The following is a 19,112-nucleotide window of genomic DNA, read 5'->3' as shown; positions in this document are numbered from 1 at the left end:
TTCTTTCTTTCTTTCTCAATCTCTCTTTTTTCCATGTCCCTTGTCTCTTCCTCTGTAACTTTATGTTGAACAGCTTAGTCTACTCTTTATTTGAATAATGTACGAGCCAAATCTTGGCAGGAGACCACTGTGACACTCCTCCTCTTTCCTCCTCTCTCTCCCCCCTTCTCCCCCTTAAGTCAGAGTTGAGCTGTGAGTTCAGAATCAGTCAGAATTTCCTGTCTGAGAGACGTGTTAGCAACACTCCAGCAAAGTAAGAACTCCCTCCTTCTGCACAACCACTTTCATTCCTTAATTGTTTTATTTTTTAAATGTTTTAAATGTTAAGTTGTCTTCTTTTTTTCATATGACAATATCTCATGCAAGCATAGAGAGAGATTCCTCCCAAATGACTAGCAGACTGCAGCATGGTCTGAGGACAGAGGATTGTATTTCCTTCAACCTTATGATGTAAAGATAGCAGGTACAGGAGCTGTATACAGCTCTAACCAGGGCATCTGGGTTTAGTACACACACAGTCCCCTGGTGAATAAATCTGTCTTTAGGGCAAATTAGGATTTTCAAATGAAACTGTGCTTTATTCAAAATCAGTCCATAATCAAAAATATAAAATACAAAAATACTGAACTCTAAAAACATGGCCAAAAATGAGATCATCTGCATCTTAATATGCAATCTATAGAAACATATTTCTTAGTGCATTACACTTATCCATCAAATATTGACAAGTATTATGCAGTATTCTGAGCCCTATCTCAATGGAATGTACGATTCTATGTGTACTCTATGTGTGTTAGTTCAACTTGTCTTGTCACATACAAAATAAAACAATTCTACAATGTTTTACAGACTTGGGTCATTGTGTTTATCTGTGTTTGTATGTGCAAGTTTGTATGCATAGAGATCTGTGCAGTGCCAGTTTTTTGGTCTATGTTTTGGTCCAGTTTGGTTCCGATAATGTTCTGGTAGCATGTCTCCTGATTGTTCAGTTGAGCAGACGAAGCTTCTCCCCAATCGCCTGTGAGAATCCTCAGGATGAAACTCAGTCTGGCTGTGTTCACTTCAGGATCTGACGTTGTTGACCGTAGCCTGTCATGCCAGCCTGAGAGGCTCCCTTGTTTGTTCCCATCTGCAGGCCGATGACGTTCTTGCCCCCACTTAACTGTTCCTCAGAGAAATCCCGCCTGTTCTCCTGGGACTTCCTGCACACAAGCATCACACACAAATACATGAATCCTAAGCTCAGTTTTGTGGCATGACATGTCTCAGTGTGAGGGAGCGTTCCTGTCAAGACAAGAGCCGGGACTCACTTGTGGAACCAGCTGGGGTCACCGCGGTAATGGCCGTCGTCCCTGGTGACAGCCAGACTGCCCAGAGCCATCAGGGTCCTCTGGACTGCAGCCAGGTCCTTCCCTGCAGACACACAGAGAGACGGACAAGCAGACGAGATCAGCGTCACATGAGCACAATGCACACCCAGACACAGTCCCAGGGCCGAGGGAGGGGGACAGGAACCGAGAATGACTCACCCTCCCAGAGGTCAACGGTTTGAAACATGTCAGTCTTGGTGACCCCATACTTCTCAGCAGCATGGAGGAACTGAGATATCTGCTCCATCTGCTTGAAGGCCATGCCTGAGGGCTGCAACTTCTTGATGGGCTTGTTGTCGTCGTACAGACTGTTGATGAGTGCACTCAGGATCTGGAAGAGAGAGAGAAAATCCGTATTTTATTTGCTGTGACACACACACACACACATACACACACACAAACCCACACCCAGGTGGATAGACACTCACACATCCATCCTTGAGCCAGTTCTGGAAGCCGGTCTTGCCCTCCTCTGGCCGGCCCACTCCAGAGCCACACTGGGCTATGATCCACTCGTTCAGCCTCTCCTCCAGCTCCGGGTCGTACTTCTTGTCTATCTTGCTTTGTACCTCGCGGCTCAATCCATAGGAGGGACCTTTGTTTGCCATGGCTGGTCCTGAAGAGACAGAGGTCAAGGGTCACATAGGCAGCATGGATCACGGTGAACTTACACAACGTATGTGACTCACTAACAGGTTGAGGCATCTATGAACATTGAGGCTATTCGTATGTCTCAGTGGCAATGCGACGCTTACTGCTCTCTCAGTATTGTTGAGAGAGGGACTTGCACCGAATAGACGGAACAGAACTCCCGTTCAGGTCCATATTTTATATCCACACCCAGACAACTGGCCCACAGTCAACACAAATAGGCCTGTAATCAGAGTCTCCTGATCCATGTGCACGTGTGTGTCAGCATCAACAGAAGAAAATCTATGCACAATTAAATGTATCAGGCCCATGTGACTGCTGTTCCATAAAGTGGAGGACATGTCATTGAGTTTGTTCTTTTTTTCTAATAGAAGTTCATAAGTTTAGTCCTTTCCATAGCTTAATGCGGAAATTGGGGGTTATGCATTCTGCAGAGAACAATAGCACAGACTCTGATTTCCTGCTGTTATTTCACTTGTCCAGTATGCCGGACAAGTGCATGCATACAGACTACTACCTAGTAGAATGAGTCCCTCAGGGAAAACCAGTCAGATGAAGAATCAAAAGAATAACCAGTCAGAGCTTCACCAGGGTTAGTGAACCTGACCCTGAGGTACCCAGAGTTAGCTATGCAACATCCTGTTTGTTCTTTCATTTTGTCCTTTCCTTCCTTCCTCTTGTTGATGTATGAAGCCACTGCACACAGATGACCCAAGAAGACGACACTGTTTGGAGACTGTACTGCTGGTAGCAAACCCACGGACACCGTTAAATGAATGTCCAAATACAAGTAATCAAATCATTTGGAAAATAATCACAACAACAGCCAGTAAGCATCGTTTTAAAAGGGGCATTGTCTGTGTTTGTATCCTGTACAGTTGACTGTGGCATTCTACAGGAAGGCATGTATTTACCAACTGAGAACATGCAGGTACAAGTTTCTTAATACCTGGTCTGGAAAGTTAGGAGAGAGCTCTGACAGACCATACTATCTAGCTGGTAGAGAGGGGATTCTATTCTTAAGCATCTCAATACCTTGCTTCCTGTATTTGTGCAGAGTAAGAAAAAAACATTATTTCTGAGAAAACGGTAAGTCCCTGGCAACAACACACACACACACACTAAAACTCCATGTGGTAGTGTCGAGTGCACCTCTTCTATTTCTCTCCCAACAAAGGGGATGTTGCAACATGTGTTTTTGTGACTCGGTCACATGCTTTAATCTTGATTCTGTGTTTTGATCGATTGTGTGTTAGTTTAAGTGTCAGTTGTTACTATGAAAACATAGTGCTTCCTCATTCTGTATATTGCCTTGTTAAGTAACTGGCTCTTAACACTGGCGCCAACTTCATGTCCCAGAGTTCCCTTTCTGTGGCAGTAGGACAGCAGTTCTGTGGGGCTGCAGAAGAGGGCTGCATTGTTCTGTCTACCAGCCAAATGGTGTCACAACTGGAGACAGTTTGTAACAACAGACAGATTATAACAACAATCCTCATAATTAACGTCATAAACTCCAAACCAGCCCTGACCAATCTAAAATGTCTGTTTCTCAATCTGAGCATCTGTTTTGGAGGAGTCCTGGCATGCCCACAGAACCTCTGAATACAGACACACATCCCTGACTTGATCAGGCCTTATCTTACTGGGAACAGCCACAAGGGGTTAGGGGGCTTGACCTTTGCCCCTACCTTGAAGTTCCATAACAGTAGCTGCATGCAATACTCCAGATTACAATCATTAGCTCTGTAGTCAGTGTGACTTCTGGTTTGAATGTAACTAGCAGTAATAAGAACAAGCATTTCCCTATGCTACATGCGGTTTTATAGATCTGTTTACAGCACTTCCTTGTAAGGGAGGATGGGAGGGGGTGTGGGGAGGGGGACATAACCCATGATTGTGTTAGCAGGAGGGGGACAGGAGGGAGTGGCTTGGACCTGTTGTATCCTGACTGCACTGAGCCATTCTGACAGGAAAGCCTGCTGGGACAAGCCCTCAATTCTCTCTGACAAACTACTGAGACTCATGTCAGCCGTTAGACTTTGTCTGGCTGGCTCTCACCACAGCCCCATTTATTAACATAATGTGACACTGTAACACAGGCAAAGAGCGTTTGAGCCTGTTTTTGCAACTCCACCAACACATACGCAGTGTCAAAGGATGGAGCCACGGATGTGTAACAGCTGTTTCACAATCTCAGGGTTACGAAAAACCTTGAAAAAGATCAAACAGTATTTTCTTTTTAGATTTTGAAGCATATCCCACAGTCATGTTTTTTGTTCTTTTTTCAACCCACTGAAGCATGTACCCTTATCTTGAACTATAAACATGCCAAAAAGGTTTCCAAATCCCTGGAACATTCACAGTTGAACTTCCCTTGATATATGTGTACATGTGTATATATGTGTAGGAGGATGTGTACCAGGGTACGTGTGTGTAGTAATTTAGGAGGGACCACATACAGTTTATTACATAACACTGACCACATGTTGACTTGCTTTGTCTCCATTTCAAATATATAACACATTTATCATGGGCAGCACCCTGTAACATTCCATTAATCCGTCTCCCTGTTTGTGGGGCTGTTGGTCAGAAGGACAGTATGAGAGGGTGTGCTGGGAGCAGAATGAGATAAGAAGCAGGATCTGATAAAGAGCAGGATCTGATAGTGACTCAGTGGTCACAGTGAGAGGGGAACAGAGCATTCATTCAGACAGAAACCCAGAGAAGGGAAAAACCTGTGAGAAATGTGGGTTTATTTCATTTTCCTGGAATTAATTAATGATGTGCATTCCATGTGCCGTGCAGTGACAGATTAATGTGCACTTGTGTGTTAGGATAGAGAAAGTGGACAAAAGCGGTCCAATGTGTTCAATAGGTTGTATCAGGTTCCTTTCTCATTCAGTCTAACCACATACCTGGACTCTAAGCTACAGAGAAGCACTTAAAACACATGCCAGACCAGAACTTAAACGACACCATTTTGAGAATGTTTGATAAACCAGGAAATTGAAATTGTAAATGATTACTTGAGATGGCTACCGGAGGTCAACACTTCACGACAAGGTGCCCGCAGTGCACGTCAACAGACTAAAGACAAGTGGACAAATACAGTGCATACTTACAGAGTTTGCTTGAGAGCTGTCGAAAGGTGAGATGAGTGCAGGTGGCTGTTTCAGTCTGTTGCCCTCCAAATGCTCCTTTTCACAACAAAATACAGAGTCTGCTCTTGGGGAGTGCCGGCTGGAAAAGAACAAACACACTACTCTGAAATGACTTCACCACAGTTCAGATTAAGAGAGAGAGAGAGAGAGAGAGAGAGAGAGAGAGAGAGAGAAAGAGGTGGAGGAGAGGAAATAAGGGGAGGAAACCACAGCCCTAAAAGGATGTGTCCCTTTTTTTCTCTTCTCTTTCTATGGGCTGCTAGTCATCTTGTTTCATTCTATGACACACCCTTTTCCTCTCTCTCTTTTCCCCTGTTTAAGTATGACTCCTTATTTGGGAGCGGGATAGAGAGAGGGCATGTTTCCAAAAGGGCTTGGTTGGTCAGCTAAAGGAATTCTCCAAATATCTCCCTTTACCACTCAACTTTTGAGGGGGAAGGAGGTGGAAGGGGGGGGCAGGGGTTGAGAGGGTGGTGGCTTTTGGGGCGGGGGGTTTGTAGGAGAGGGACATGCATAATTAGAGATGCCATGGAATCCCCAGTAGATGGCAGATTGCATAGTGCCTGTGCAGAAATGTTGTGGTATTTGTGGTCAGGAAAAAAGTCCTTCATAGAGAGAAAAGTGAAGCAGCCTTGGAATGCTGTGCTTCTCCACTCTAAAAGGTACGCTCAAAACAGACCTGAGGAAGGATGGGAGGGGGGGCCAATGCTTGAGGGGAACACTTGTTTTCAGTTATTTCAGTGTATATGCTAAAACTGTTCTGTGACACAACTTAACTCTTCACTTTCAGTGAACTTGCAAACATGGACACCCCACGCCCCATCCCCATAGTCCTAGTATGACATCACTGTACAGAACCCCCCACTCCCATATCACGAAGGGAGTGTCATTTCCAGGGAGGTCACTGAGGTAGACCATTGACCTCAGAGATGACATCATTCTAAGGTTCTGGCAATGTGTGAAGTAATAGCTAAGCCATGTGGGTCATACAAGTGTTGCGTCAAAGCGTTGCGCAATGTTCTCCCACTTGCCAGTCAACTAGTCTGTAAAGGGAGGAACAACTCTGGTTCCAATCACACAGATTTGCATCACAGAGCATGCACATCTTCCAAAGAAGTTTTTTCGGCAACCTTGGGGGTGTGGTGGGTGTGGCTTTCATGTTCAGTCTGAAGGGGTGGAGACAGGAAGGGGTGGGGGCAGGAAGGGGTGGAGGATAGGTATCAACTGTTCATGAGGCAAAACAATGGGGGAGAAATGGAGAACGAGAAAGAGAGTATAAGAGTGTCAGAACAGAACTGTTAGTTCGAGATAAATCAGTTACTCCCGATGTCAAATGGGTTTGATCATGTGTGTCTTATCTAGACCTCTGTACGATTAGGCTTCCAGTTTTCTGCTGCACTTTCTATATCCCCTCTTTGTACGGGGCTTAGGATGAAAGCATGTACTAAGGGACCAAAAATGTGAATTCTAATGTAACACAATGTGAAGTGAGGTGGAGGCCAGGATAAAGAAAAGAAGAGGGCTCAGTCTGGGAACCGGTACCAAAGAGCCAACTAGACCATGGTCAAAGCACACTAATGTGAAATTCCACATTCTGGGTATGTGGTATATTGCCCTGTCTCACAAGAACCTTTAGTTAGGGATAGCAAGGTTAAGATATGCCCAAACGTTCATAACAAATCTTGATTTACTGAGGACCTTGTGTCCTAAGTTTTAGCCGTAAAAGAATGCAAAGGAATTTTCAAAATACTTTATTCCCCTCCCCCACAAGAACGACAAAATGAATGTACTCATATTCTGACTGTCTCGGATCAGAGACCAAATGGATGTGTGTGGCGATGGCTGGCCTGTATGTCTCTGCGGCTTAGCCCTGGGCCTCGGCAGGGTACAGCATGTAGCCAGAGAACCTGTTCTGGCCTGTGACGTCTCCACAAAGCTGCCGTCCTGGCATCAGGTCCACGTAAACCTGGCCTCCCCTCTCCAGGGCCAGCAGCACGGTCTGGGTGGCGCTGTCCTCCGAGTCCTCCCTGTTGTCCTCCCACGTGGACGCTATCGCCTCGCCGTTCCTCATCAGCCGCACCTGGTAGTACAGTCTGTCGTCGGCGCTCGGCTCCTTGGAGTACGCCGTGAAGCTGAAGGAGTACAGGCCGGCATGAGGGGCTGTGAACACTCCTGTTGACACACAGGGACAGACCGGTAAACATTCAATCCCAGACTGGAGAATCTGTGTCATGTAGAATGGAGGTGTTAAGTGGACTGAGGTGAATGGTTTGTTTGTTTGTGTGTGTGTGTGTGTGTACCTAGGGCAGGGTTGTAGCCGTTGCCATTGTTGAGAGAGATTACGCTGTAGGGAATGGGCATATTCCGGTTGAAGGGACCAAAGCACTGGCTGCCCGGGGTTCTGGAGGAACTGAAAGCCACGCTCATCCCCTCTGTTACAAGATAAACAGACAGAAAAAAACACACGCAAACAAACAGAGTTAAAAAAACGTAAAAAAACAAAAATATTTTTAGCTTCAGCAGGTTTCCTCCGTCCCTCACCTGTGGCCTGCTGCACGTGATCGTTCAGCCGGGACAGGCTGCTCCACAGGTCGGTCATGCGCTGGAAGACCTGCTCCTCCAGCTTGTGGAAGTGCCCTGAGACACAGCAGCAGCCTCGCTGGCGGGTAAACGCACACTCACAGTCCCAGGAGCCACAGGGCAGGACCCCCTCCAACCCTCCTGACGCAACACAAAGGGAGGGATTGCATATGAGAACCTTCTAGATGTGTACGGTCGTTATTCACAGATGCATACCCGCCGGGTGCACTAACGTTTCAGAGAAGAACAATGATGGCAGAGTTTAGATCAGAGCACTCTGTCCTATATGTGGAGCTTGATGAAAAGGCAGTACCTGCTGCTTCTCTCAGAGTTGAGGCCTGGACTCTGATGTTGAGACACAGCGCCCCCAAGAGGAGCAGATGAGACACTGCAGCTTGCATGTCAGTCCTGGGGATCTGTTCAGATAAATACTGGAACATTCTGGCCTGTTAACCTCTGGGCTTACAGCCAACAAAATGATCATTTGACATCCGTGGAACTGTCTCTACTAATACAAAAGTTGCCATGTCACCGCAGCTATTTGACATGCTTGTGTCTTTGCAATTGAAGAATTAAGTCATGTGAGAGATTAGACTTCATTTTAACTGGCTGTAGTTTGTTAATACTCAACTAAGCCTTCTTTCGATGGTTTTGCAAATAAAACATTTAGCATTATGGATGATGCATTGTTTGTCCTAACGACTAATATTAGATTGTACTCACTGTGACAGCAACAGAAAGCTCTCCTCTGGTCTGGATCCTATGAAAGCTCCAACGTGAGCACTCACACCCAGGTCAACATTTACAGGCTCCAAAACCAACAGGTAGACAGAAGGTGCATCAGGTAGACAGAAGGTACATCGGACAAGTTAACCCAGAGAGAGACAGGACGTGCCAAGTCGGCTAGCACACTGACGTCTTCATGGTCCTCCAGGTGAGTTTTATTGCATTCAGACCTAGTTATGTACCAGCACAAGTCCTCCGTTCCCCTCCCACATGTTCCCCACATCCCAGGTCCCTGGGCTGGACAATTCAATTTCGATTCAATTCAAGTTTATGGTCATAATACAGGAAACACAAGTACACAAGTACAATGAAAAGCTTTGTGCCACTGAGCTCCCTACAACAGTGCAGTTTTTGATAATCAAACAGATAGTATCGGACAATAATAAAGACACCTGAGCCAGGCCTGCTGCTGATCAACCCACTTTAGATGGACAATCATGCGAGCTCCAGGTGTGCGTTATTAGGGCAGTGGTGTCAGGTGGACAGATAGGGATCTGTGGGCTTGGTGATTAGAATCTGCGGAGGGAGGGTGGGGTGGGGGTGAGGTCACCTGCTTGCTCCACTGTCCCAAAGCTACATGCCCTTCAATGGGATGGAGATCAAAGAGAGGCCTATTTTAGTCTTGTCAGAGGAGATTGGGGGGGTTCTCTCTTCTGTGGTCTGTTCTCTCAGGAGAGAGCAGGAAACTGTGTGTGTATTTACAGTGTATATGCCTGCTGAAAGAGAGAGAGAGAGGGAAAGAGAGAGAGGTAGATAGAGGGAGAGAAAGAGAGAGAGATCATTGCACGCACCACTGACATTTCATCCAGTTTGGAGTGGCTTTGTCTCGCAGGCAACAGTTGAGCGATTTACAAACAAGGCAAGGCAAGTTTATTCATATAGCACAATTCATACACCGTGGTATTTACATGTAGTCATTTAGCAGACACTCTTGGGTAATTCAATAAGGACACAACAATGTGCTCATATACATAAATAGACAATGGCAATACAATGTTCTTTACATAAATAAAAGCTAAACAAACAAGGAACTAGTATGTGCTGATGGTCACTGACATCATCCAGGGTGTCACAGTAAATGTAATCCTGACCCCACCCCTCCCCCGAGAATCCAGCAGGTCAGAGAACAGGAGGGAACTGCTCTCCTTTCCATGGTTTACGACACAACACTCACAAAATCCATATCTTAACTATCTCACGCTCATGTAATACAACACCCTCAAAAACAACTGCAGCCATGAGCTGGTTAAAGCAATGTGCAGGAGACGCATAGTAAGGATGTTCTGCCCTGGCAGATAAAGGCTACATAGAACAGAGGCTATTATTTTCCTTGGGTCCACCAGGGATGTCATGAGTGCTACATTACAAGGTTTGACACACATAGTAGACTGTAGGCCCGTTCAGTGCACCGGATGTTTGGTGTGGTTCAGATCTCAGGTCAGGTGATTAATAGAAGATTGATTTAAAATACATAGAGGCTTGTCCATCTATGTTGTCTTGTGAGTTCAGTACATCTCATTCTGAATGTCTTTTCTCATTGTAGAAATGAAACTGTGATTGCAGTGGAGGAATTAGTAAATTTCTAATCAAACAACTTACTTACGGATGTAACTGTTGAGACGTTTCCTTAAAAAAAGGTTAAAGAAACATCGTCCAATTTGGGGATGGGGAAGTGTGTTATAATGTAAATGACTGGGAATGAACGACAAACAGGGTCTTTATTGCACTGATTTATTTAAATGTTTGCATACAATATTCAGATCTCCATATTACAGGGAGACAGAGAAGTGTTTAATACAAAACACCCAGAGATAACGGAGAACATTCCGGGAGGAGACACTGGAGGACTGTCAGGAGCAGTCTCTACAACAAGTACAACAATCCATCAACTCCATTGTGTTCAGAGAAGGGTGGAGAGAACAGCCCTCATCCACTGTACATTCTCTCTTTATTTGGTGATAACAAGCCAAGCGCCAATTGTGCAGCCTATTTATATTGTAGTTTATCGCAATCCCACAGCTTTCTAGTACTAAGCTGAGGGCGTCCTCTGAGAGGGCAGTGGATGGAAGCCATGCATGATATACCAGGGTCTCTGTGTTAGTAGCAATCTGAATAATAAGGCACAATGTGTGGTGGAGTAGTATATAAACTGGTAAGGCCCTGGTTTATAGAGGCATTGAAGCACTGGGACAGGCTAGGGCCAGTGAAGCAGAGGAACAGAGGGGCAGGGATGCAGGGGCAGGGGCACAGAGGGGCAGAGGGACAGGGGGACAGGGTGGCAGAGGGACAGAGGGACAGGGGGACAGGGGGGCAGAGGGACAGGGGGACAGGGGGACAGGGGGCAGAGGGACAGGGGGACATGGGGCATGGGGGCAGAGGCAGTAGTGTAGGTGTAGTAACTCAAAGTATATTAAGAAGTGAAGTCATTGACTTTGGCGTACAAATTATTTGGTCCCTATCAATGTATGGACCCCAGCACTCTAACGTTCTAACAGCATTTTGTAAGCTAATGCATAATGTCATTTATGAACATACCAATTCATTCTATCTACGCAGTGTATACACAACTCTAACTGACTGTACAGCATGTGGCGTGTTAATGGCTGGGTCACTATGCCTCCTTGACCTTGTCGTCATAGCTCCCTTGGCCCTTGTATGCGCCCACATAGCCACTGGCGTCAGGGACTTCCTCTCGGCCGACCTTGCCCTTCCCCTTGCCTGTCTCGTCGAAGCGCTCCTTGTGTGACCCGGTAAACTTGGAGGTGTCCGTCAGCCTGTCCACCGCAGCCGCCTTCGCCACTTTCTGAGAACAGAGCGAGACATAGGAGTGAGACAGAAAAAACACACCCTGGACAGGAAAGGGGGCAGATGAGAGCGTGTTGACCGTCAGACACCCACAGTGACGCCGGCGTTAGCAGGCTCCTTGCCAGCGATGAGGCCGTAGAGCTGCTGTAGCGCCTCCTCCTGGCTCTTCCCTTTAAAGCGCTTAGGAGCCAACTCCACCAGAGCCTGGCTGAACTGTTCAAACGTAATGACCCGGGCTGTCTTGGCCCTGAGACAAACACAAAATCATTTTACACTGATGTCACTGCACTGAGAGCTGAAATATAGATCTAATATGGAATGAATAGGCCGTTTCTCACTTGACTTTACTGAAGACAATGTCCACATCGGTAGCGGTGACATTCTTGCCGTCGATGATACGGCAGTCCTTACAGAGTTTGACAAAGTTTTTGCCGTTCATCTCCTTCCCGGTGGCCTTTGTGTCTCCGTGGACGGCAAACTTCTTGAATGAGGTCTCCACCTCTGCCACCGTTCCGGAGCCCTCTGCCATACTGGAAAACACACACAGAAGCATGAACGTCTGACGACAGATTTTTGAGCGAGAATAGTATGGTCCATTTAGAGAACAATCTAGAAAATGGAGGGTCCATTAGGATCTGTCTGGTAATGAAGGTAAGGTTTTCGGCCCAGTGTTCTCTTGGCAACAAACCACCACACGTCATAATGACCCCATTAGCAGGATTGATTCTTTGGCTCATCAAGAAATAGCTGCTGTGCTTCTCACTTGAGAAAAACATGGACACACCCTCATTCACCCCCACACAAATCCTAACACACACATACAGCCCAACAGACATGCTCCACCCTCGCCACATCCCAACACACCCTCTCATCCTCCCATACTCGTCCATCTCAAACTATTACGGCTGGTCGAGCTATTCTCTGAGAGCCACTTGATTCAATAAGGGTATGTAATGGAGCCGTAGCTGGAAATGCAGCTTGTTGTTGGTTAGAAAGGTTTGAACAAACATTTTAAATCACTGAACCATACTGCATGTTGTACTGCTCATTCCCATTTTTATTCAAATGTGAAAATAACTTGAACTGGAATCCCAAATCCACAATTCATAAAAACAAGAAACAAGCTCTAAAGGGTAATTATCTGGATTATTCACCTAATCTTACAGATTTTCTTTTGTATCTTACTGAAAGGTAACATATATCTATATCTATTTTAATATTTACGTAATAAAATGAAGAATATTTAGTATACGTTTATGTCAAGAATGAAAACCAAACGATTGCAACCTAATTTCCTTCAGTGTTTACTTCATTTGCTCCTCTATACTCCTGTGGACATAAGCTGATATGTACCTGTTAGGTGTTGGAAGGCTGAATGATGATGCCGTAGGGAGACCTGTGTGGATGCTGTGTCCTCCTCCTCCTCTTTGCTTAGACCTGGCCACTCACCGTCCTTCACAACGATGAGAGAGAGATGGAGGGAGAAAGAGAGAGACAAGGATGGAGGCAGAGTACCGACAAGCACAAGCCATGACATCATGTGCACCCTCCCCCCGGAGCGCACGCGCACTCGTTCATGCTCCCCTCCCCCTCCCTCCCCCCTCCTTCTCCTCCTCATCCCTCCGCCTCCCTCCTTTTCCTCCTCTCTCCCTCCCCTCGCCATCCTCCATGATTTGGGCCCCAGCTGTGTGGGCCACACCCTGCTCTGTCTCTCTGTCTGTGTGTCTGTGTGTCAGTCCCAAGATACAGCAGGCCCTTTGTCTTGATAAAGATGAGAAACAGCCCATCCAGTGCAGTGCACATTCTACATGAACAGTTGACACTTCACATATGAAATTCCTGCCCTACTGTTCAACAACAACTGAAAAGAAACCATTGAGTTTTAGTGAGATCCAGTCACAGAACGTACTGTATATACTTTCACTTCCTTAATGACGTTCTACTATTGGAAAAGCTTGTGTATTATTAGGGAGATAAATAAGCTGTGATCCCCCCCATCAACTCTAACACACTCTGGTGTTGGAAAGGAGAAGTGTAGCCCTGGGATGGGGGTTTGCTCTCAACAAACTCGGTTTGCAGTCCTTGGCGTGTCCTTGAGGGCAAGCAGGGCTCTAACCCTGTCTTTAAGGATGTGTTTATCCAGTTCGGTCCCAGGGGTGTTTTGTGGCAGGGTTAGCTGTTTTGACATCATCAGCCACCATGAAACTCAAATGTTTTGTCATGACCACTGTCTGTATATGTGTATACTGTATATATAAGCTATATATATATTCAGCATTATGCTGAAACGTCACACATTTACCACTCTTAATTTTTGTTTGTGACTACACCTGTAATACCTCACAAAAATATAATGTTCATCATGTTCAGATGTTAGTGCCAGTTTGTGTGTTGAAACGTCCTTTTCGCCATGGTCACAGTCATGAACAAGTTTCATGCAGGCGCTGAAATGCTTGGGTGTGTGGGAACACCTAAGTATCTGTTTATGGGAAAACAAAACCTGGGCTATAAGTAGTAACTGTGGGGGCCTGTGGGGCTGGTTTCCTCCTCGACTTTCCCTCCTTCAGGTGTTGCGAGACTCCAGCTTTGTCCCAGCGCCTTCCCCAGCAGCACCATGGCCGACTCCAGCTACCCCCTGCCCCCGGACGTCTACACCTGCCTTCTCTGCGAGGACGTGCTACGAGACCCTGTCACCATCCCCTGTGGAGACACCTACTGCCTGGAGTGCATCAAGATCTACTGGGACCAGTGTGACCACGTCGGGGTGTACAGCTGCCCCCAGTGCCGGGCCACCTTCACCCCGCGGCCCGTGCTCAGACGCAATGTCCCCAACGTCACCCACGAGCGGAGGCATCTTCCGGAGCTCACGCCCTTCCCCCACCTCCAGAGGGAGTCACTGTGCGACTTCTGTGTCGGCCGACGCAGCAAGGCTGTCAAGTCGTGCCTCATGTGCCTGGCTTACTACTGCGAGACGCACATCAAGCCCCACTACGAGTCAGCCACCTTCAAGAGGCACAAGCTGGTGGACGAGACAGGCCACCTGGACAGGAAGATCTGCCCCCAGCACGAGAAGGGCCTGGAGCTGTTCTGCCGCTCGGATAAGATGTGCATCTGTGTGCTGTGCACGGTCAGGGAGCACCGGGGCCACAACATCATCTCAGCGGAGGAGGAGCGCGCAGAGAAACAGGCAGGTCCTTGGTCGACCTTGCGGTCGTCTGTGGTGCCGTAGCTTCACGCCGATTCCGTTTTTCAAAAACGTTTTTCCTCACAATATCCTTGTCCTTTTCTGACAGAAATCCCTGGTTGGGACTCAGACTGAGGTCCAGCACATTATCCAGGAGAGGCTGAAGGAGCTACAGGAGCTGAGGCATAACGTTGATGTTCTTAAGGTAAGGCATGCCTCACACCCATTTTATATCAGACAAGTAGCAGCAAGACATGTCATTCCCATCAAGCCTGTGCCCTATGCTCTACACTCTACAGGGTGCTGGCCAGAGAGCACTGACAGAGAGCGATAAGACCTTCAACGAGATGCTGCTGGCAGTGGAGCGGTGGCACGCGGAGGTCAACCAGCTGGTCAAGGCCAACATGCAGTCGGCCATGTCTCAGGCTGAGGGCTACGTGGAGCGTCTGGAGCAGGAGATCATGGAGCTGCAGCGCAGAGACGCCGAGCTTCGGCAGATCCTGGAGACGGAGGACAACATCCACTTCCTGCAGGTGGGGAGTCCCGGCCCTCGGAAGATGGGCGACCACTTACCTGGAGGTTGACGTGTGAAAAATGATGCAAAAATGCTACGTACACTACATGACTGTGTCTTATGTTGTGTAGAATTTCCCTACGCTGTGCGTTCCTCCGGAGCCCATGGTGCCAAAGGTTCTGATCAACCCCCAGTTCTCCTTCGGTGAGATGGCCAAGACAGCCACAGACATGAAAGAGCATCTTGACGACATATGTAAGAAGGAACTCAGCAAAATCTCTAAGAGGGGTGAGTCAGAGAGGAAAACAAACACTGTTGTGGCGTCGCCTTGGCATAGAATGTTTTTATGATCAACAATCCTTTTGTATTTACAGTTAACGAAACCCCAGTGTACATTCTTCTACCACGGAGTGGGGAAAAACAGATCAAAGGCATGTGATCATTTAATTTGACTATTTGTCATGAATCAGTTCACCATAACAGCTTACTAATGGATGCAATTGATTTTTTTAGTCAATACAGCTCCCTCTAGAGTTGACTACGCAGAGCCAAAAAAGAGGGAGGACTTCTTGAAATGTGAGTAGTCTGCCCCCTTCCTTCTCGTCCATGCAGATATGGCTGATGCAAAGGGACATCCTAACACCGCTGACTGTTTTTCAGATGCTTGTCGTCTGACCTTTGACCCAAACACGGCATACAAAGAGTTGGTTCTGTCTGAGGGGAACCTCAGAGTGACGCGTAAAAAGGCCGTCCAGTTCTACCCCGACCACCCTGAGCGCTTTGATGGCTTCTCCCAGGTGCTGTGTAGGGAGGCTCTGGGGGGATTCAGGTACTACTGGGAGGCTGAGTGGGGGGGGGAGTTCTCCATCGGAGTGGCCTACAAGAGCATCAGCCGCAAGGGGAAGAACTCAAACAGCCTGCTGGGCTACAACGACAAGTCCTGGAGCCTGCTCTGCTCCGACTCCGGATATTCCGCCTGGCACAACAAAATGGACAAAGACTTACCGGGTGGCCCGCGGGCCACGAGAATCGGTGTGTATCTGGACTACGCTGCCAGAACTGTTGCTTTCTACTCAGTTTCAGGCACCATGGAGCTGATTCACAAGTTTCAGGGCCAGTTCTCTGAACCTCTGTATGCAGGCTTTGGTGTGGGCTCCTCAGTGTCTCTCTGCCAGCTCAAAGAGAACAATATCCCTTACTGACGTCAAGAATAAAGCACAGACTGACAATAAAGTGTGTAATAGTCTACGGTAAATTCAATGGGACATGAATCAGAAAGGTACAATATCTTAAGATTTTATAATATATTACTAAGCATAAGATTCAAATGTTTGTTCATCCATCACAAAACATGATTTTACTTGGAACCATATAAAAACAATGTAAATGTGAATAACTATCAAATAAAGGAATAGCCATATAAAATGCTTTATGTACATAAATTACCCTCTCCCCTGTTCTCTTAAAAACATGTTTGAATAATCTAGTGACTACAGTTAATGATAGCATGATTACAAAATGAACTAACCATCAACAAGAACCCCAGGTAATATGAAAGTTTGTGCACACACGCACACAACACGTACACACTGCGTCAAATGAAAACACACACGGATTTGAGTTTTTCACTAGAAATCTGCCTGCGGAGCAGAGACCAATATTCACACAACTCAGCAAGGCTAAAGCACACATCTCCTTTTGTTTGTTCATCGTCATGACGACCCGCTGAGCGAGCAGGTGGATGTTACGGCGTGTGCCTGCAGTGGGCCATCTGATGCCTCTTCATGGTGTCTTTGAGCTTGAAGGTCTGTCCGCAGTAGTCACAATGAAAAGGTCTCTCCCTGGAGTGGATGCGCGTGTGTTTGTTCAGAGTCCGGCGGTGACAGAAGGCTTTCCCACACAAGTTGCACACAAAAGGCCTCTCCCCGGTGTGAATGTTCCTGTGCTCCTGTAAGCTTCTCTGCTGGGTGAAGCAGCAGCCGCAGTCTGGGCACTGGTGAGAGGGCAGGCTGAGGTGAGAGTTTAGTATGGGAGTGGGGCCACTTGGGGGAGTCTTCCACGTCTGCTGCTGCTCTAGAACATTCTCAGAGAACTGCCCCGTGTACCCTGCAGAGAGGTTAGCCTCAGGATCCATCATAGAGGCACTAACACCCCTATGTCGAGCTGTCAATGGACTGTCCTTGACACACTGATAATACAGGTCCCGAACTAGGCCGGCGGGTGACTGTGGAGAGGCCTGGCTGGAGGTTGTGGGCAAGGTGGAGATGAGAGAACAGCATTCTGGAGGGAGGACACAATCAGATACAGACATGCTCCCCTGTGCTAATGAGCCCACAGACATGTGGAAGGCTTCAGCCGGGGACCTCTCCTGAGCCCACTCGCTCTCCTGTGTGAAGTCAGGTTCCTCTACCTCCTGCTTACACACAAAGGGGACCACTTCCTGTGGGGGACTCTCGTCATGCTCCTCCTCCAGACTGGGGGCTTCCAGCTCTGAGACCTCCACGCTCAGCTGGCCAGACTCCAGCTTGACAGTCTCCATTTGACTGTCAAAAGACTCAGATGAAGCATCAGGCTGATCATCGATCCTCTGCATCGTTTTGTCAATCCTGTAAAACAAAAGACACAGAAACTTTCAAGGACGAGGATAATTATCTTATTGGAAACCCTCCTGGACATTCTCTGGTGGTATATATGTTAAAATGATTTACATTTAAAAAAAGAAAAAAAAGATGCCTAAATTCACGTTGAGTCACTCAACATAGTCATTGCTGTAAGACGTACCTTTGCTGCTGAATGTTGGGGGAACCATGCTCTGAGTCAGTCTGGGTATCCGTAGAGCCAACAATCAGGGAGTCTCCGCACCCAATCCAACGCTCTGCCAAGCTGATGGCCTCCTCCATGTCCCTAGGGTGCTGCTTCTGCACCCAGACGGCTGCTTCACGTGGCAAGAGGGATAAGAAGTGCTCCATGGCAACGCACTGCTCTACCTGTGCAGCACTTCTCAGGTCGGGCCTCAGCCAGCGCTTGGCAGCAGAGTCTAGCTTTAGGCCCAGCTCTCTAACTCCCTTATGTGGATCATACTTCAGAGACAGGAAGTCACGTCTGCCCTGGTCTTCCACAGGCAAGGGCTGAGCTTCAGAAGGAAGTATCCTTTGAGATCCAGTAAAATTCGATTTGATATGAACCTCAGCTTGGAGTAACTCAGCCAACCTTGCGCACCATTCCGCTGACTCTTTTTCTTCCATTACGGTCATCTTGCCTTGCTTGTTAGTGTCCCGAGATGAAGCGACGTCACTTCTTCTCGATAAACCATCTTTTATAACCTGTCTGAGGACCTTGGCTTGGATCTCTCCCTGTTTAGTGAGAGCCTGCAGTTGCAATTTATGGACATCTAACAAGGACACTAGAAATTCTGTAACATCCACAGAGACCATTGCTATGGTTTGCTGAACACAATTAATGTATTAGCTAGATACGTGTTCTTGCTTACAGCAGCATTCCAACAAGAACAATAATATGAATTATGAACTATTTGTAAATACAATTGGCTTTAACGTTAAACAAAAAGTATATTTAAAAGTATAGATTGCATGCAACCTCGTATACACGGCTAATAACATCAGCCAGCTACAACATCTAACCTAGCTAATAACATAAACTAGCTAGCCACCACTGTACAGTCAGCCATTTGACGTTCTTAACCTTGCAACTGGCTAAATTGCTGGCCAACTTGCATATAAGCACTAACAGCAAGGTAGAAATGGTACGTAGCAAGGTCCAAATTTAGTGGTCGTTATTAAATACCGTCAAAATGATGATAATTCCAAGCTAAAGATTTAGCTAACTGGCTAATACAATGACGGTGAACGTAAGGGGAACACGGAACTGTTTAGCCTTCAAGTAGCACACGGGGAATGTTTACAAAGTTACCCCACAGGCATTGTGTCACTTCCATGTCAGTTCTTGAAAGGTGATTTAAGAGTTCTTCAAGGTTCGTAAAGAATCTTGGTGAGAAAATATTTAAATGTTTCTCCCGATTTGCCGAGTGCTACGTGCTAAAA

The 19,112-nt window shown here is 46.9% G+C and overlaps 5 protein-coding genes across 5 annotated transcripts; 1 reads left to right on the top strand and 4 right to left on the bottom strand.

Moving 5' to 3' along the window:
- Positions 1-551: 551 nt before the first annotated feature.
- Positions 552-5,323, bottom strand: LOC146288177 (transgelin-like). Its single transcript, XM_084697631.1, has 5 exons — positions 5,144-5,323; positions 1,799-1,986; positions 1,530-1,701; positions 1,311-1,413; positions 552-1,202 (listed from the first exon to the last, which is right to left on the bottom strand). The coding sequence occupies exons 2-5, from the start codon at positions 1,976-1,978 to the stop codon at positions 1,058-1,060; spliced, it is 600 nt and encodes a 199-aa protein (XP_084553757.1). The 5' UTR covers positions 1,979-1,986; positions 5,144-5,323; the 3' UTR covers positions 552-1,057.
- Positions 5,324-6,920: 1,597 nt separating this feature from the next.
- LOC146288176 (cerebellin-1-like) lies at positions 6,921-8,280 on the bottom strand. The gene is made up of 4 exons (XM_084697630.1): positions 8,076-8,280; positions 7,724-7,903; positions 7,483-7,614; positions 6,921-7,354 (listed from the first exon to the last, which is right to left on the bottom strand). The coding sequence occupies exons 1-4, from the start codon at positions 8,200-8,202 to the stop codon at positions 7,047-7,049; spliced, it is 747 nt and encodes a 248-aa protein (XP_084553756.1). The 5' UTR covers positions 8,203-8,280; the 3' UTR covers positions 6,921-7,046.
- A 1,986-nt stretch (positions 8,281-10,266) lies between these two features.
- On the bottom strand, positions 10,267-12,834 carry tppp2 (tubulin polymerization-promoting protein family member 2). Its single transcript, XM_084697632.1, has 4 exons — positions 12,707-12,834; positions 11,692-11,883; positions 11,447-11,600; positions 10,267-11,351 (listed from the first exon to the last, which is right to left on the bottom strand). The coding sequence occupies exons 2-4, from the start codon at positions 11,880-11,882 to the stop codon at positions 11,160-11,162; spliced, it is 537 nt and encodes a 178-aa protein (XP_084553758.1). The 5' UTR covers position 11,883; positions 12,707-12,834; the 3' UTR covers positions 10,267-11,159.
- A 1,133-nt stretch (positions 12,835-13,967) lies between these two features.
- On the top strand, positions 13,968-16,259 carry ftr84 (finTRIM family, member 84). Its single transcript, XM_084697626.1, has 7 exons — positions 13,968-14,540; positions 14,647-14,742; positions 14,837-15,070; positions 15,183-15,339; positions 15,426-15,482; positions 15,574-15,627; positions 15,712-16,259. The coding sequence occupies exons 1-7, from the start codon at positions 13,968-13,970 to the stop codon at positions 16,251-16,253; spliced, it is 1,713 nt and encodes a 570-aa protein (XP_084553752.1). The 3' UTR covers positions 16,254-16,259.
- Positions 16,260-16,303: 44 nt separating this feature from the next.
- Positions 16,304-19,097, bottom strand: LOC146288173 (uncharacterized). Its single transcript, XM_084697627.1, has 2 exons — positions 17,833-19,097; positions 16,304-17,657 (listed from the first exon to the last, which is right to left on the bottom strand). The coding sequence occupies exons 1-2, from the start codon at positions 18,483-18,485 to the stop codon at positions 16,796-16,798; spliced, it is 1,515 nt and encodes a 504-aa protein (XP_084553753.1). The 5' UTR covers positions 18,486-19,097; the 3' UTR covers positions 16,304-16,795.
- Between the last annotated feature and the right edge of the window lie 15 nt (positions 19,098-19,112).

The sequence above is a fragment of the Hypomesus nipponensis genome, chromosome 5, assembly GCF_054491055.1.
Source record: "Hypomesus nipponensis isolate SF chromosome 5, ASM5449105v1, whole genome shotgun sequence".
Classification (NCBI taxonomy): Eukaryota; Metazoa; Chordata; class Actinopteri; order Osmeriformes; family Osmeridae; genus Hypomesus; species Hypomesus nipponensis.
Note: the sequence above shows the minus strand (reverse complement) of the source record. Positions and strands in the feature narration are given on the sequence as shown.

What these genes read in the sequence shown, in the direction of transcription:
- LOC146288177 (XM_084697631.1), bottom strand. Translation starts at nt 1,978, where the DNA reads ATGGCAAACAAAGGTCCCTCCTATGGATTGAGCCGCGAGGTACAAAGC. An exon ending in ACTGGCTCAAGGATGGATGT is followed by an intron (nt 1,702 to 1,798) that starts GTGAGTGTCTAT and finishes TCTCTCTTCCAG; the next exon opens with ATCCTGAGTGCACTCATCAA. An exon ending in AACCGTTGACCTCTGGGAGG is followed by an intron (nt 1,414 to 1,529) that starts GTGAGTCATTCT and finishes GTGTGTCTGCAG; the next exon opens with GGAAGGACCTGGCTGCAGTC.
- LOC146288176 (XM_084697630.1), bottom strand. Translation starts at nt 8,202, where the DNA reads ATGTTCCAGTATTTATCTGAACAGATCCCCAGGACTGACATGCAAGCT. An exon ending in TCACGTGCAGCAGGCCACAG is followed by an intron (nt 7,615 to 7,723) that starts GTGAGGGACGGA and finishes ATCTTGTAACAG; the next exon opens with AGGGGATGAGCGTGGCTTTC. An exon ending in CGGCTACAACCCTGCCCTAG is followed by an intron (nt 7,355 to 7,482) that starts GTACACACACAC and finishes GTGTGTCAACAG; the next exon opens with GAGTGTTCACAGCCCCTCAT.
- tppp2 (XM_084697632.1), bottom strand. Translation starts at nt 11,882, where the DNA reads ATGGCAGAGGGCTCCGGAACGGTGGCAGAGGTGGAGACCTCATTCAAG. An exon ending in ATTGTCTTCAGTAAAGTCAA is followed by an intron (nt 11,601 to 11,691) that starts GTGAGAAACGGC and finishes TGTTTGTCTCAG; the next exon opens with GGCCAAGACAGCCCGGGTCA. An exon ending in CTGCTAACGCCGGCGTCACT is followed by an intron (nt 11,352 to 11,446) that starts GTGGGTGTCTGA and finishes CTCTGTTCTCAG; the next exon opens with AAAGTGGCGAAGGCGGCTGC.
- ftr84 (XM_084697626.1), top strand. Translation starts at nt 13,968, where the DNA reads ATGGCCGACTCCAGCTACCCCCTGCCCCCGGACGTCTACACCTGCCTT. An exon ending in ACAACATCCACTTCCTGCAG is followed by an intron (nt 15,071 to 15,182) that starts GTGGGGAGTCCC and finishes TATGTTGTGTAG; the next exon opens with AATTTCCCTACGCTGTGCGT. An exon ending in TGGGGAAAAACAGATCAAAG is followed by an intron (nt 15,483 to 15,573) that starts GCATGTGATCAT and finishes TAGTCAATACAG; the next exon opens with CTCCCTCTAGAGTTGACTAC.
- LOC146288173 (XM_084697627.1), bottom strand. Translation starts at nt 18,485, where the DNA reads ATGGTCTCTGTGGATGTTACAGAATTTCTAGTGTCCTTGTTAGATGTC. An exon ending in CCCAACATTCAGCAGCAAAG is followed by an intron (nt 17,658 to 17,832) that starts GTACGTCTTACA and finishes TTTGTTTTACAG; the next exon opens with GATTGACAAAACGATGCAGA.